At 40.0% G+C, this 16460-nt stretch overlaps 1 protein-coding gene across 16 annotated transcripts in view; it reads left to right on the top strand.

Moving 5' to 3' along the window:
- The window catches only part of KIAA1217 (KIAA1217 ortholog), a 547501-nt gene that overhangs the window by 426076 nt on the left and 104965 nt on the right, over window positions 1–16460 (top strand). For all 16 annotated transcript variants that reach the window (XR_012157585.2, XR_012157583.2, XR_012157584.2 and 13 more), the window contains one exon: window positions 14286–14484. Coding sequence is in view for 13 of the 16 variants with exons in the window: in XM_073334251.2 (XP_073190352.1) it covers window positions 14286–14484 (199 nt within the window). In the remaining 3 variants the exon portion in view is untranslated. The remainder of the gene's footprint in view (window positions 1–14285; window positions 14485–16460) is intronic.

Below are 16460 nucleotides of genomic sequence, written 5' to 3' on the forward strand. Positions count from 1 at the left end.
GTTCCCAGGATTCTGGCCTGGAGCATCCTGAAGGATTTAGATGGCCTTTTTGGACCCTATTGCAGCTTTCAGGAGGACTGTACCACAAGGAGAGGGTCACACATCTGGGCGAGAGTAAATGCTCAGTGTCAGAAGGTTTGGTGGCCAGGGAAGATTGGACATGTGCAAGTAGCTGGGATTAAAATGTCACAATTCCACTTACGAGTGAGTGGTGCAAGGTCATTGTTTTCACCCAGAGGGACTATCCTCAAGGCAAGTTCTAATCACTCCAACTATGATAACAAGCTTACCAGAGGGGTTGTCTTAGCTCATATGCAGTGCAAAATCTCAGGAAGGAGTGGTGCCAGTCTGATTGTTGAATGCTAGTGTCTGAGCAGCCTGGTTATCTCCCTGGACCTGGGGGGCTGAGATCATATGACCAGTCAGGATAGAGCCTCCAGAAATCTTGGAGTATAGACAAGAAGGAGCTGTAGTGAGGGTTCAAGAGGCTCAGGAAAAGAGAAAGAGAGACCATCACAAAAAGCAGAAGCCAGAAACTGTTCCCATGAAAGTAGATTGGGAACTGTTGAGTCCTACTGAGAAACAATATTTAAGAGAGCTACTCCAGAAACATAAAGATGTGTTTCCAAATCTGATAGTGGTCTCGGGTATATTGAAGTAGTGGTGCATTATATACCCACTGGAAATCCAGTACCCATAAAGCACAGACATAGAAGAGTTTCTCCGTATGTGTACAAGGAATTCAAGAACCATGTACAACAATTAGTGTCTCAAGGAATTCTCAGAAAAAGTTCCTTGGGCTTCTCCTTCTGTGATCATCAGAAATGTGGATGGGTGCGTACAGTTCTGCTGTGATTACAGAAATTTGAACATGGTGACAAGGAAGGATGTCTATCCATTGCCAAGGATAGAGGAATCACTAGATGCATTGGGACAAGCCATTCTGTTCTCCGCCCTTGATTTAATGGGCTGGATATTTCCAGGTGGCTATGGGGCCTGCAGATTTTGGGGAAATGGCCTTGACTACCCCATTTGTACTGTTTTAGTGTATTCACATGCCCCTTGGTTTATGTAATGCTCCATCCACCTTACAAAGATTGGTGGAGACACTATGAAGAGATCAGCTGTTTAAGATTCTCCTAATTTATTTAGACAATATACTCGTGTTCTCACAGAATTTTAACAAACACTTGGAGTGATTAGATTTGGTTCTGATCATGTTGGTCAAACACGAACTAAAGTTAAAACCTACTAAATGTAAATTACTCAGTATTGAAGTTAAATTTCTGGGACATGTGGTGTTGGCTCAGGGAATTGCTGTTAGTCCAGAGATGAAGGCACTCGAAAATTGGCCAACACCACAGAGTCTGACTGAAGTTAGGAAAATGCTCAGTTTTATGAGTAACTACTGAAGTTTCACAGATCCCCTGTCCTTTGCATTAGCTAGTGGGGAAGCCCAAAAAGAAGGGCTAGGATAGTACCTTTTAAGTGGACACCAGTGTCAATGGGCTTTTGAAGAGTTGGAAAGGAGACTTATGACTGCTTCTATTCTGGCATGTCCAGATGTCAAGCTGCCTTTTCTACTGACTACCAATGCTAGTTTACATGTCTTAAGAGCTATATTGAGTTATACCACCACGGTGACAGATCATTACTAAATCTTGGTCAGTGGTTTTGGGACAGGGTGACCTTTGGATGTATTTTGACTTATAATACAATAACCCTACTGTGAGAGGTGTTTTCGCCTGCTCACCTAAGTAGTCAATTGACTTTGTCAGCAGTGATTTTAACCGGAAACTGCCTGATCCTGCCAGTACTTAAGCTTCAGTTTGCTTCAGTGGGACTTCTCATAAGAGTAGCATTACACACATGCTTAAGTAATGGCACAGTGGGGGGACTGGACTTTTAAAATCTTCCCTAATGTTTTATCTCATGACTCTCTACTTCAGTACGGACAGACAGATTTCAGTGGTTTGAGTAAAGATTTCACTGCCACATAATTCAGACATCATCATCATCATAAATATTTAGCTCTATAATAACTAATTGAATAACCCTTGCAGCCAATAGTGCATTTCATCAATAGATTATGTGACAGACCCAGACCAGTGGGGTACAGGAGTCTGGTAGAATTAAAATTTACTGGTCACTGGATGAATAGTTTTCTGTTCCCTGAGTGACCAGAGCAGGGGCTGCCCTAGAGCAATCAGGGACCTGCTAGAACCAATTAAGACAGGCAAGCTAATTAAGACACTTGGAGCCAATTAAGAACTTACTAGAATCAGTTATGGTAGGCAGGCTAATCAGGACACCTGGTTTAAAAAGGACCTCCCATCAGTTAGTGGAGGGCGTGCAAGGATCAGGGAGTGAGAAGGCGTGCTGCTGGAAGACTGAGGAGTACAAGCAGGATCAGACCTCAGGAGGAAGATCCTGTGGTGAGGATAAAGAAGGTGCTGGGGGGAGGCCATGGGGAAGTAGCCCAGGGAGTTGCAGCTGTAGCTGTCATGCAGCTGATACAGGAGACATAGACATAGGGCCCTGGGCTGGAACCTGGTGTAGAGGGGGGGCCCGGGTTCCCCCATCCCCTGATCAGACACAGAAGGGGTTGACCCGGTCTGTGAGCAACACCAGAAGGGAAGGTCTAATTTGGAAAGGGATCTGGCCTGTCTCCGACCCACTTGGTGGGACGAGAGACTATGGAGATTGTTCTCCATTTCCCCCATGCTGGCCAGTGATGAGGTTAGCTGAGTGAATGGCAGGTTTGAGCCTCTAGCAGAAGCGGCCAAACTGCAGGCTGCCGTTAACCTCTGAGGTGACCAAATCCGCCAAAAAGCGCAGGACCCACCAAGGCAGAGGAGGAACTTTGCCACAATGTCAAAGCTTTTTTACAAAGCAGGTCAGTATCATTATCCCCATTTTACAGATGGGGAAACTGGAGCAGAGAGGCGGAAGTGACTTGCCTGAAGTATCCCAGAAGGCCAGTGGTGTAGCTGGGAATAGACCCCAGGTCTCCTGATTCTGTGTAGTGCTCCATCCTATGTGATTAACTGGGATTATGTACTTTTATGTTTGGGATTAGCTTTGTGTGTGTATGCATGCAATGTATGTTGTCAGGTTTCTGTAAAATTTTAAAATCTGGGGAGGAGGCCCTTGATTTGTTTTTGAGGTTTTTCTGCTAAGATTGGATCCAGCCCTATTTAGGATCTGATTCAAATCCCAATGATTTACTGGGTTTTGGATTAGGCCTCTAGGTTTAATCCACCACTGCCTTTAGGCCATATATCATACAGCTGGTGAACCATAGGGAGGAACTCTCCTGGAAGACATTGGGAATTGCATCTCAAATTAAGGACTGTGTATGGCTTTAATGTAGTTAATCCTCTCAAATCATTTCCCCCTGTCCTGTCTATTGACTCTGTAATGCATGAAAAGCACATCAACATGCAAAAATGAACATGTACTTATTTGCTATCGTAGTCAGAAAAATTAGAGTTGGCTGGCAGTTCTGCAGGAAAAACAGCCTGAAACAACCAGTTTCAATTATGGGGTTGAAACAGGAATCCTAGGAAATGAAAATATCCTAAGGTAACTCTAGTTTTTCTGGTCAGTTCTTTCTAGACTTCATCTCCTTCCTTAGTTTAAAATCATGACCGACGTTTATTGGGCTTCAAAAGAAATATTTTATCTTACTTGAAACATTTTGCAGCAGAAAAAACAAAGCGAGGTAAACAACCATACCAGTATATGCTAGTCCATAAAAGCTGTCATGCTCCATTTACTGTACTTACACATTTTCTTGGACTATACCCAGGGGAAGAGTGAAATGTACACCTTCCCAAGAGAAGCTGGGTAATCACATGTGGTGTTTATTTAATCTATTCTTCCTTTATGTGTGAGCGGATATCTCTTGTGTGCACCTGAGGAATGAAAAAGTTGTTCCAGGGAGCCAGAATCCTTTCTAGCATTGCAGCCTCGGCACATACACATTGTGCTGAAAACCATTATATGATAGGCTCAGTGTATACTGTGGGTCAAATGATATGGGGCCTGAATCTCCTCTTTGGTACAACAGTTTGTGTCAAGTGTAAGTCTGAAATGGCTTCAGTGCAGTTGCAGTGGTGTAAAACAGCTGAAATGGAGGGGAGAATCAGGCCCCCGAGTCAGAGCACGCCTTCAGAGACAGGTTTAGCTTGAAATGTAGCTACATAGGCACATTTCTGGGACTGTTTATTTCCCCTGCTGTTTTTCTTGAGCAAGACTTTTTCATTATTGTTATTTATTTGTATTACAGTAGTACCAAGGGATCCCGACCCAAAATCCGGGCCTCGTTGTGCTAGGTAATATATGAACATGTAGTGAGAGACAGTTGCTGCTCTGAAGAGCTTGTGATCTAAACAAACAAGACCAAAATGCCTGGTGAGAGGAGGGAGGGTGGAAACACAGGCACAGAGACAATGGAGTGACTGGTACTAGGTTGAACTGCTGGTCGGTAGCAGAGCCTGAATTAGAACCCAGGTCTTCTGACTTCCAGTCCAGTGCTCTATCCACATCTGTACACTAAAATTGGCAAATTATTTATGGATAACCACTGAAAAACAATAAAAACAGGCCAAATCCTACCTTCCACCATACATGCAAATCCCCCTTCCATGTTTAATATCAAGTGGCAAGTCTAGCACAGTGGTCCAAAGGTATTAATGTGGAAAAGTTGGAGCTTACCATGACAGAGAGAGCCCCTTGGTTATTGAACTCCCTACTGCTCCTTATCCCCAAGCAATACCTGTTGCAAGCCCCTAAGAATTTTGGTCTGAGGGACCATCAGCTTTAATGTCCCTGCCCATAGCTGTTTCTGCAGTAAAATGCAGAGTGAAGGATGGTCTCTCACTGGTATCCAGACCACTTACTAGAGCATAAAGTGTTTTAAAAATTAGTTAACAAGTCCTTGAATCATATCTGGCATCACGGACCCATTGTAATATGCTTAGCCCCTGTGTAATATGCTCTTGTTAATCTGTCACATTCAGAAGGTGGGCTGCTGAATGCTGAACTGGTTGAAACCTACACGTGGCTTTCCCAGTCAGTCCCAGCTAAACTGCATTGCGGTTGTGCAGCCCAGTCCCATGCCAGGTCTTATGGGTCAGCAGCTCCTTATCACTAATGGTGCTGAAGTCTGCCATGAGATCTGAAAGTATGAACATGGATATTTGTCCTTTATAGTGATAAGCAGAACCTTCTGTATTCCTTGATACTGTACAATTTGCTGAGTAAACTGAAGCAGTGGTGTCCAAAATCTGACAGCCTGAAACAATGGTTTTGAGAAGCATGAACTGCCCCATTCATCTAACTGAGTTGTGAACTTTGACATATAAAAAGATGACAGTTTAAGCATCATAGGTTTTAGTTGTGACCACCTGGATTCTCTTCCGTTCTTCTCTAAGTAAAAGTACTAGTATTTTATTTAAATTTTTTTCCTGTGATCCAGGCTAAACTCATCCATTTGCAGTAGGCACACATAAAACTCTACAGTCTTTCCTATTTGAGTGGTGCGTGGAATACACATCCCAACTTCATGGGATACACTGGTAGAAATAATATATAACCCTAGCATTCTCTGTGTATTCTTTTTGTGATAAAACAGACCTATTACAGCTAGTCTCAGTAAATAGCAGGTTATGGACAGATTAGCAGTATGTAGTTTTAAGGAACTAAACCCGACATTTTTTCTATCTTTACTGAAAAACCCGACCAGACAGCTGAAGAACCTTGAACAAAACTATTCAGGCTATTCTGGTAGAAAGAAAATTAAATTAAACATATACTTTTAGATTTATTTCATGCCACAGATTGTGCCCATTGATTCTGTGAAGGTAGCTAAGAATATTAAGAGACCCCTTTTTAAATGTAGAGGATTGATATCAGCAGAGAGTAGCTAAAGGAAATAGTACTAGAGCTTCAGGCTAGAAATACCACAAGGATGGTGGCAATGACCTCAGAATAGTTCTGAAAGAATGTGTTGTATAGCTGGAAAGGCTAGTGTTGAGCATGGGGATAGTAACAACTGCATACTAAGGAATTTCTTCTCCATTACAAGAAGTGTTGCTGTAGCAAAGTTATGTGTGTGTCTGCAGAATTCACTGATAAGGACACCAATGTGTGTTATCTCTATTTGTCTGATACATGTCTAAGAAGAACAATATGGGTTTTGACCTCTCTTACACCCTTAAATACTATACTATATTTGTCTCAGATAACATTCATGGTGAAATCTGATCTGTTTGTTGGGGAGCATTAGTACCAATATTCCAATATTCATTTTGGGCCAGATTCTGACACCCTTATTGATATTAAATAGTTGTTGCATTGATGTCAATGAGACCACTTGTGGAGTAAGCTGCTGCTCAACATCAGTAGGGGTGTCAGAAATGTAGCCTTAGAAAGTGTCCGACTACACAGTGATTTAGTGAGACAGGCAGAGATGTGATTTAGTGGAAACAGGAATTCCTGAGTTCCAGTTTTAGCTGTGGCTCCCTCTGTAGTGTTGGTTAACCCTTCTGCGTCAATTTCCCCTTCTGTATAATGGGGATAATAGTACTTACCGACTTGAAATGAATATTGTGAGGATTATCTAATGTTTGTGAAGTGCTTTGAAGTTGACATTACTTATTATTATTATTTATTCTTAATTATTAATTATTCTTAAACGGTTTATCAAGTATTTTAACTTGTTTTTCTCCACTACTTCAGAGATGCGTAGACTCCAAGGCCAGAAGGGACCATTGTGATCACCTGACCTCCTGTGTAACACAGGCCATACACCTCCCTCAAAATAATTCCTAGACCATGTCTTTTAGAAAAACATCCAATCTTGATTTGAAAATTATCAATGATGGAGAATCCACCACAACCCTTGGTAAATTGTTCCAATGGTTAATTATCTTCACAGTAAAAAATCTACACCTTATTTCCATTCGGAATTTGTCTAGATTCAATTGTGTGCATATTTTCTGTGTGTGTGTGTGTGTGTGTGTGTGAGAGAGAGAGAGAGAGAGAGATTTGGAAGCCTGATGATGCATGGTCTATTCACAAAGTTGTGCTGGTTTAAGTAAAGTTGTGGTGTTAAATTGATTTACAACTTTGTTAGTGGATACCCTTACACTGGTTTAAACCTGGTTTAGATCTGTTTATCTTGCATATAAGAATGACCTCACACTGAAGCCTCATCTAATGCTGGTTTAATAAAACCAGTTTGATGGCACATCTTAAGTTAAACTGGTGAAAATTTGTGTTTAGACCAACCCTGAGACGGAGGATGAACTTTTTGAAAACCTTTTTCTAACTGAACCTTCTTAGAAGGAAAAGCAGAATTAGGATCTCATTTATTGTAGAGATCTATATGTGGAGAAAGGAGAGTCTTATGGTTAGACCATAGGGCAATCGGGGAGACCTGGTTTCTACTTCTAGCTTTTCCATAGCTGTTCTTTGTGTCCTTGGACAAATCACTTCATCTCCTTGTTCTTCAGTTTTTCCATCTGTAAACTGCACTTTCCTACCTCACAGGAATGTTGTTAATGAAGCTTTAATGAAATAATGTTTGTAAAATGCTTTAAGAAACCTAAGGCCTTCTCTATGCTTAAAAGTTTTGCAAGCATATTCTATGTTGTTTAGGGGCATGATTTTTTGCTGACATAGCTGAGGCAGCAAAAGCCCTACTGTAATCACAGTTAAACTGGCAAAAAAAGGCCTTTTGCCAGCATGGCTTTATTTCACTTGGGAAATTGGTATAAGCTTTACTGGCAAAAGGACTTTTTTGCTACAATAAGCTACGTCTGCACTAGGAGGGTTTGCCAGTATAGTTTGTTTATAAATGTAGACAAGTTCTAAAACTGAAGGTGCTATAGACATGCCTAGAATTAGCAGCAGTAGCATGGTTTGACTCAAGTTAAAAGAAAAGGAGTACTTGTGGCACCTTAGAGACTAACCAATTTATTTGAGCATAAGCTTTCGTGAGCTACGAAAGCTTATGCTCAAATAAATTGGTTAGTCTCTAAGGTGCCACATGTACTCCTTTTCTTTCTGCGAATACAGACTAACACGGCTGTTACTCTGAAACCTGACTCAAGTTACTACTTTCAGATGTGCTATATAGTATAGCCTTCATTATTCACATAAATGTTACCTGTCCTCCTGAAGTTAAGCCTATTACATGCTGCATTATTGTCTTGTTTGTTTTGTGTTTGTAAAAACTCAGCACAATCTTAATCTTTCTGGCGAATCTGTTGTGACAGAAGAGTAAGTGCAGAAAGAGCATTAGGATGCATGAAAACATTAGCATTTGTTTCCTTTGGCTCCCTTTCCATCGGCTTTGCTGGCAGCTATGCTGTTGTCCTAATGAGAGCTGCACCAGGGTTAGACACTATTTCCTCTTGCTTTAGTTTTAATATGAGTAATTTATTAGTTGACAATAAGAAATGATTGTAGGGGTGCAGCTGCTTCCCTCAAGCTGGGCATTAGGGTGTTGCCAGCTGTCCCAGTTTCAGCCTGACGAGATGTGTGTATGGAACAATGTGAATGATTTAAAATAATGGATCTGAAAGTCCCTTTTTCTTCTATCATGCCGAAAGGAGGATTTTTCGGAATGAACAGCTAGTTTTCTCAAACAGGAAATACCCTAAAGTACTGCTGTCATAAATATAAAGGGAAGGGTAAGCACCTTTAAATCCCTCCTGGCCAGAGGAAAAACCCTTTCACCTGTAAAGGATTAAGAAGCTAAGATAACCTCGCTGGCACCTGACCAAAATGACCAATGAGGAGACAAGATACTTTCAAAGCTGGAGGAGGGGGGACGGGGGGGGGGGGGAACAAAGGGTCTCTCTCGGTCTGTGTGATGCTTTTGCCAGGACCAGAGCAGGAATGCAGGTCAGAACTCCTGTAAAGAGTTAGTAAGCTATCTAGTTAGATATGCGTTAGATTCTGTTTTGTTTAAATGGCTGATGAAATAAGTTGTGCTGAGTGGAATGTATATTCCTGTTTTTGTGTCTTTTTGTAACTTAAGGTTTTGCCTAGAGGGATTCTCTATGTTTTGAATCTGATTACCCTGTAAGGTATTTACCATCCTAATTTTACAGAGGTGATTCTTTTATTCTTTCTTCAATTAAAATTCTCTTTTAAGAACCTGATTGCTTTTTCATTGGTCTTAAGATCCAAGGGTTTGGGTCTGGGTTCACCTATGCAAATTGGTGAAGATTTTTATCAAGCCTTCCCCAGGAAAGGGGGTGTAGTGCTTGGGGGAATATTTTTTTGGGGGGAAAGACGTTTCCAAGTGGGCACTTCCCCTGTTCTTTGTGTGACACTTTGGTGGTGATAGCATTTAACCTAAGCTGGTAAGAATAAGCTTAGGGGGTGTCAAGGTTCCTCCCCCACTCTGAACTCTAGGGTACAGATGTGGGGACCTGCATGAAAAACCTCCTAAGCTTATCTTTACCAGCTTAGGTCAAAACTTCCCCAAGGTACAAAATATCCCACCCGTTGTCCTTGGATTGGCCGCTACCACCACCAAACTAATACTGGTTACTGGGGAAGAGCTGTTTGGACGCGTCTTTCCCCCCAAAATACTTCCCAAAACCTTGCACCCCACTTCTTGGACAAGGTTTGGTAAAAAGCCTCACCAATTTGCATAGGTGACCACAGACCCAAACCCTTGGATCTGAGAACAATGAAAAAGCATTCAGTTTTCTTACAAGAAGACTTTTAATAAAAATAGAAGTAAATAGAAATAAAGAAATTCCCCCTGTAAAATCAGGATGGTAGATATCTTACAGGGTAATTAGATTCAAAAACATAGAGAATCCCTCTAGGCAAAACCTTAAGTTACACAAAAGATACACAGACAGAAATAGTTATTCTATTCAGCACAATTCTTTTCTCAGCCATTTAAAGAAATCATAATCTAACACATACCTAGCTAGATTACTTACTAAAAGTTCTAAGACTTCATTCCTGGTCTATCCCCGGCAGAAACCAGCATATAGACAGACACACAGACCCTTTGTTTCTCTCCCTCCTCCCAGCTTTTGAAAGTATCTTGTCTCCTCATTGGTCATTTTGGTCAGGTGCCAGCGAGGTTACCTGTAGCTTCTTAACCCTTTACAGGTGAGAGGAGCTTTCCCCTGGCCAGGAGGGATTTCAAAGGGGTTTACCCTTCCCTTTATATTTATGACGGGGGGTCTTTCATGCAGGTCCCCACATCTGTACCCGAGAGTTCAGAGTGGGGAAGGAACCTTGACAACTGCTATATTATGACACGGATCAGGCAACTCAATGGAAAAGGCAGTGGCTTTTTAAAAGTATGTAATATAAGGGAGAATAGGAGAAGGAGAATTTACCATAATACCTTTGAAAATGTTCTTTCCCATGCTAATAAGTTTATGGACCAAAGGTCTCTGTGATTTCTAAATAAAACCTCTATATTGTTAAGGAACAATCATTCCAGACTAGATACAAGTTTATTTGGAAAATCTACATTAAAACAACTGTAAGTGAGTTTCTGATATATAGGTTGAGGGTGTGTGAGGAAGGGCAGAGTTAAGGCTGTTTGGGAATGTTCCAAACCCTTTAAGCCCTAAAGGGGTTTTTTTGTTTTGTTTTAAACTAACATTTCTTGATATTCATACGTACTTAGTAGCAAACTTAGTTTAAAGTTAACAACATTTTTGTTTGTGTACTGAGTTCTTTAAAAATATGGTATTGATATATCACTTTTAAAGTGTCATTTTAAGCATTTTTTGTCAACTGAAAAATATTTTGAACAACACCTTCAAAGAAAAATTCTCGTATACTCTTGAAGTAATCACACGCAAAAACTTTGTTTGCTTAAGAACAGTGAATGCAGGGGTTAGATATAGTCATTAAAATGTTGATTAATTACAGCTTATTTTCTTCAAATATATCTACTACATGAGTTCTCAAGGATGTTTAACAAAAAAATCATAATTTCAATTCAGAGTAAAGAAAATTAACTTAACAGTTTTTGAGGTATAGGCCATTAAAAAAAAAAAAAAAACTTTCGGAAAAATTCTCCTAAACCTTTGGAGTAAATCTGGCAATTTTCAGGTCAATCTAGTTTTGCCTGCTAAAGTAAAAGGTTAAAAATAGAGTTTGTAATGAAACCTGAGTGCAACCTTAGTGACACAGGATGATATTGTTACACCTTTTTGACCCGAACAGCTAGTCGATTCAGGACCCTGGGGATGTTTCAGCTGGAAGTAGAAACTGATGATGGAGTCTGGTATTTTCTTGGATGCAATCTTATTCATTTACAAGGAATGTATAATGTCCTGCTTCTCCAAACACAGGAGGAACCAGAAACAAAAGGAGTCGTTTCTTAGTTTACAGGCCCAATCTTCCCTCATCCAGCAACCCTGACCCAGAACCTTTTGCTAGGCTTTTTTCAGGGTCATGCTGTGGTTACAGGCTACTGCTTGGCTTTCTTGCTGCCTTTGGGTTTCTCTGTTTCTTGACTGTCCCCTCCAGCTAGACTTTTTCCCCACATGCCAGTGGTGCTGGAACAATTTGTATACTGGGGATGCTGAGAGCCATTGAATCAAACTGTAAACCTTGTATATGATGGAAACCACTTCAAGCCAGGGGATGCTGCAGCACCTTCTTCTATGCCACCCCCGCTCCCCTAGTTCTAGCACCTATGCCACAAGCGCATCTGGCCAGAACAATGTCCAATGGAGCTGTGCACCCATGTGTTGCTAGTTACTGGGCAGACTAGGTTACGTCAATGTTTTAGGTATGGCCCCTTAACTGTGTCTTACACCTATCTTAATTGAAGGGCATGTTCACACCTCATTTTCAATGAGGCTGTAATTCAACCCATAACAAGGTTTAACCCAGCTCGTAACAATATCATCCATTCATAATAGTATAGAAAAGGTACTGACAGTGTCATTTTAAAAGCAGCCTAATATTAAATAATGGTTAGCTGGTGTTGAGGAGTCTGATTAGTATGCATAAAATTAACATGTTCTGCCTTCTCTTGCTCCAGGTACAATTATCTACTCACTGATTGTGGGAACAGCTGCCAAAATGTGCATTCACTCATTTATAGCAATTATGGGCAACATAGTGAGAAAAATACGAAGAGCTGAGTATAAAGAAAACTCATCTTAGATTAATATGTCTTCTATATTTTTCAGTAAATGGCTTCATGTCCCAGGACTTCAGCACAAACTTTTAGTTACTGGTGGTAGCTCATGAATATATAAAATAAAAACCCTTCCACCACCCCATCATTGGTGGTATAACCAATTTTGACCTTAAACCAAGCTATCACTACCTAAATAGGTTTTGTAATTTGTGCTGTAGTCCCATAGACTGCATGATCATCAGTAGGGATATTATTTAGGCATTTCTGTTCCCTTACAAAAAAAACCAGGTGACTTAAAGGAGAAAATGAGTTGCTAGTATTGTGGCTTATATCTTCTGAGGACTAACCAAGAAAGAGCAACATAGTCACATTTGAGCAGATCTGTCATTCTCTTCAAGAACCTTTGTGCCCTCCTGATTCAGGGGGCTGAAGAGGCCACTGGTGTAACTTAGGTAGCCCCTCAGGGCTCTCTAACATCATATCAGCCTGTCCTCAGATGCCTATAGACAGGCTGTGGCCCCACCCCCAACATGTCCTTCCTACCCCTGGCATGGCCCTGATGTCAGGTCTTGCAGGATAGTCTGTGGCTGTCTTCCTCAGCTCCTACACTGGGGGAATTCTCCCCTGGCCAGCCTCTCCAAGGCTTTTTATGCCCTTTTATGTCACTCTGTCAAAAGGGGATGGTGTTGGAGTGAGAATCTCACCCCTAGTGAGCAAGGTCCAGTGGGAGAAAATAGGAGACTCCACAAGGGGAGGACTGCCTCTGTGTCTCCATTTGCCCATCTGTAAAATGAATATATTACAATACTTGCCTACCTTAGGGGAATATTGTTGGACACAATTAATTAAAGTCTGTTTGTTTTGAGATCCTTTGATGAAAGGCACTGCAGTATATAATTGCAAAATATTGACATTTACTTTTGATGAGAAAAAAGTAGGTCTGGAAACCATGCCTAGTACTGAGAGACTTACGAAGCTCAATCTATTTAGTTTATCCAGGAGAAATTTAAGAGGTGACTTGATCATGGTCCCCAAGTATGTACATAGGAAAAGAGATTTCTGATAGTAGATGGCTCTTTAATCTAATAGAAAAAGACCTAACAAAATCCAGTCTTTGGAAACTGAAGCTAGACAAAGTGAGACTAGAAATAAAGTGCAAAATATTAACCGTGATGGTAAATAACTGTTGGAACAACTTACCTACGTATGATGGTTCTCCATCACTTGAAATGTTTAAATCAAGACTAGATGCCTTTCTGAAAGATGTACTCAAGCTCAACCAAAAGTTATAGGCTTAATGCAGAAATTGCTAAGGGAGGTTTGTTGGTCTGTGTTATGCAGAAAGCCAAACTAGATTATCAGAATTATCCTTTTTGGCTTTAAAATCTATAAATCTATCGATATGTGACTCAGATTCTTTCTTTCCGCCCCCCTCTACTATACTATAACATAATGTGTTAGAGGTTACTGTTAAGGTTGCAAACCATGTCAAACAGAAACACTAAAAATTAAAGTGGGTGATATTCAGGCTAGATGTGCTTTTTAGTGACTTCAGCTTTGTTCTTACTATGAATTTCACCTATAATTTTATAAATAAATAAATTGCTGATAAATCAGTTGTGGGCACAAAATTATGCTTGAAAAAACGGGGAGCTGGTTTTGAAAATCAAACCCATTGTTGAGTAAGTGTGAAGTTAAAACAAAGAGTTTATGCTTAAAAGAACCTAAGTGATACAAGGATTAATTTTTCCCTCAGCTGACAGAAAATTTCCCATGAGTTACCTGCATCTTCCTTCTGGTATGGGTTCATTTTAGTATTATTTTTAAATTAACTCTTTTAATGTAAACTTTTGATCTAACTAAAGAACAGTAAAAATAGATTCCTTGCAATAACATGCTGCTCTGGGAAAACTCTGTGGTATAGAAACAAATAATCAATATCCATAAGACTGTTTTTATTCTTCATTCCAGTATTGTAGTGAAAAGATACTGTGTGTGTGAGACAGAGACATCTAGCTTTGCTTAGTCTAGTATAGATTTAAATATTTGATGTGTTTTTCTATGTGGACTTTGGAGTCTAGGTTTATTCCATGCATTTTTTTTAAAAAAATCTTCAATTGTATTTTGCTTTTAGGAGTTTTATATCTTCAGTATGGAGATGAAACAAAACAGTTAAGGATGCCGAATGAAATTACAAGCACAGACACAATTCGTGCCCTCTTTGTAAGTGCCTTCCCCCAGCAGCTGACAATGAAAATGCTGGAGTCTCCCAGTGTTGCCATTTACATCAAGGACGAGAGCAGAAACATATACTATGAACTAAATGATGTAAGGTAGGTAAACATGGAACTACGGTTGGTTTGGTTTTTTTCTGCAGTGCATCAATAGCATGAAAAAGAGTAAAGCTGATAAATATCTAACAAATATCAGGTCTGACACATTGAGGCAAGTTCAGTGGTGTCTGAGTAATTTGGGGTTTTCACAGTTTGACACATGCCTTTAGCTATATGTACCACATCTGTTGCACAAGCCGTATATGTATGATATACTTTATTTAAATATTCATTCAGTACAGACAAGTTTGGTTAGCTTTTACAATTAATATTTTATTGTGTTTTTACCAAAACATGTATATTTGAAATATTAAACATAAAATAAACCTATAGGCCAAATTCACAAAACCTATAGGCCACAAATTCACAAAACCTATAGGCCACAAATTCACAAAACCTATAGGCCAAATTCACAATTTAAGTGGCCTTAAAACAGATCCCTGTCTCCACTGACAGAAAGTCTGATGTGAGGGGTAGTGGGGAAGTGTCATGGGTGTTTTGGGACACAGTGTGGGCTGGAGGGAGTGTCATGGAGCAGAGCTCCACTATTTATGATCTACCACCAGTGTACAATCCGTTATGCCAGTGGCAGAGGCTGGAGTGCACCCACTGCTGCTCTAGTTTCCATCAGGACTGGGCAACTGAATACCTGCCGCTGGTCCTAGATGCTACGTTAATACAAATAATTAATAATAATAATTAAAAATACTTCTGAACTCAGCCAATACTGCAGACAAAGAATAGTGTAAAGACCTGGTTTGTATGTATGTATGTATGTGTCCTCTGTTGGATGGAATCAGAGCTGCTCAACCATGTTTCTTAAGCCCTGAACTTCTGACACCAGTTGGTATCTGTGCTTTTGGAGCAGAAGGATCAGAATGTTAACCCATAACCACCAAGAAGTTCCCAATGGCCAACTTGCACAGCAGTTACAACCATGTGGCTGACCACAGATTTGTTATGGTGTGAAAAATAGTTAGGGATATGTGGCATATATTTATACCAGACTGTTCGTAAGATAGTGTATGATAAATTCCAGAACAGACACAAAATGACAAGAGCAAAGCAGAAGAGAAGGAGGGACAGAAGGAAAAGTGTTCAGCTCTAACACCGTCAAATAGTGAATGCAAAACAGATGTGCAAATAAAAAAATACACAAATGTGTACCTGTTATCAGAAAAGTTTCAGGTGGAGTGGAATGGAGTTATGGTGCAAATACAATTCAATTCAGAGATCAAATGCACTCTCTTTTACTACTTTACTTCAAGCTGTCATATTTCTACAAGATAGCTATGGAGATTATTTTTAAACAAAACTTGACATTAGTTGAGTAACCTCTCTCAACCGTCATTTTTGAGATAGAAAAGAGAGTAGATTAAGTTTGGTCCAATTAAAGATATTACCTCACCCACCTTGCCTCTGTATATGCCATCATCATTTGTGAGCTAAGAATGAACTGGAAAATGAGAGAACTTTCCTTGCATTGAAAAATACATTAACCAAGAATCATTCCATGTCCATATGGAGAGCAGAATTCTGTAGTTTAGAGTCTTCATGCAGATCTCTGAGCAGAATTTTGTCCTTACCTTATATGTAACATCTGCACTGTTGGCACTGAATATTATTTAATTTACAGACCATAAACATTGTTCCCAAATTATTCACTAACTAAACGTAGACCTGTCACCTTTTTTTAGATATTGATATTATCTTAAATTCCATATTAGTAAGACAGAAAAGAGTTTATGCTGCCATAAATAAACTAAGAACATAAATTTGCTACAGGGTAGGTATTTTCTTGTACATTCTACATGTAGTTAACTCTCATCAACTCTAAACTTCTCATTAACCATACATTTCTTAAACAGATGGGACTGATCTGTCTGTACAGCTATGTGTTTTTTTAATAGACTACTTGAAGTCTACAGCAGCAGTGCAAGTTCTGACTAGTTACAGATTCAAAGCAATCGCTGACT

The sequence above is a fragment of the Lepidochelys kempii genome, chromosome 2, assembly GCF_965140285.1.
Source record: "Lepidochelys kempii isolate rLepKem1 chromosome 2, rLepKem1.hap1, whole genome shotgun sequence".
NCBI lineage: Eukaryota > Metazoa > Chordata > Testudines > Cheloniidae > Lepidochelys > Lepidochelys kempii.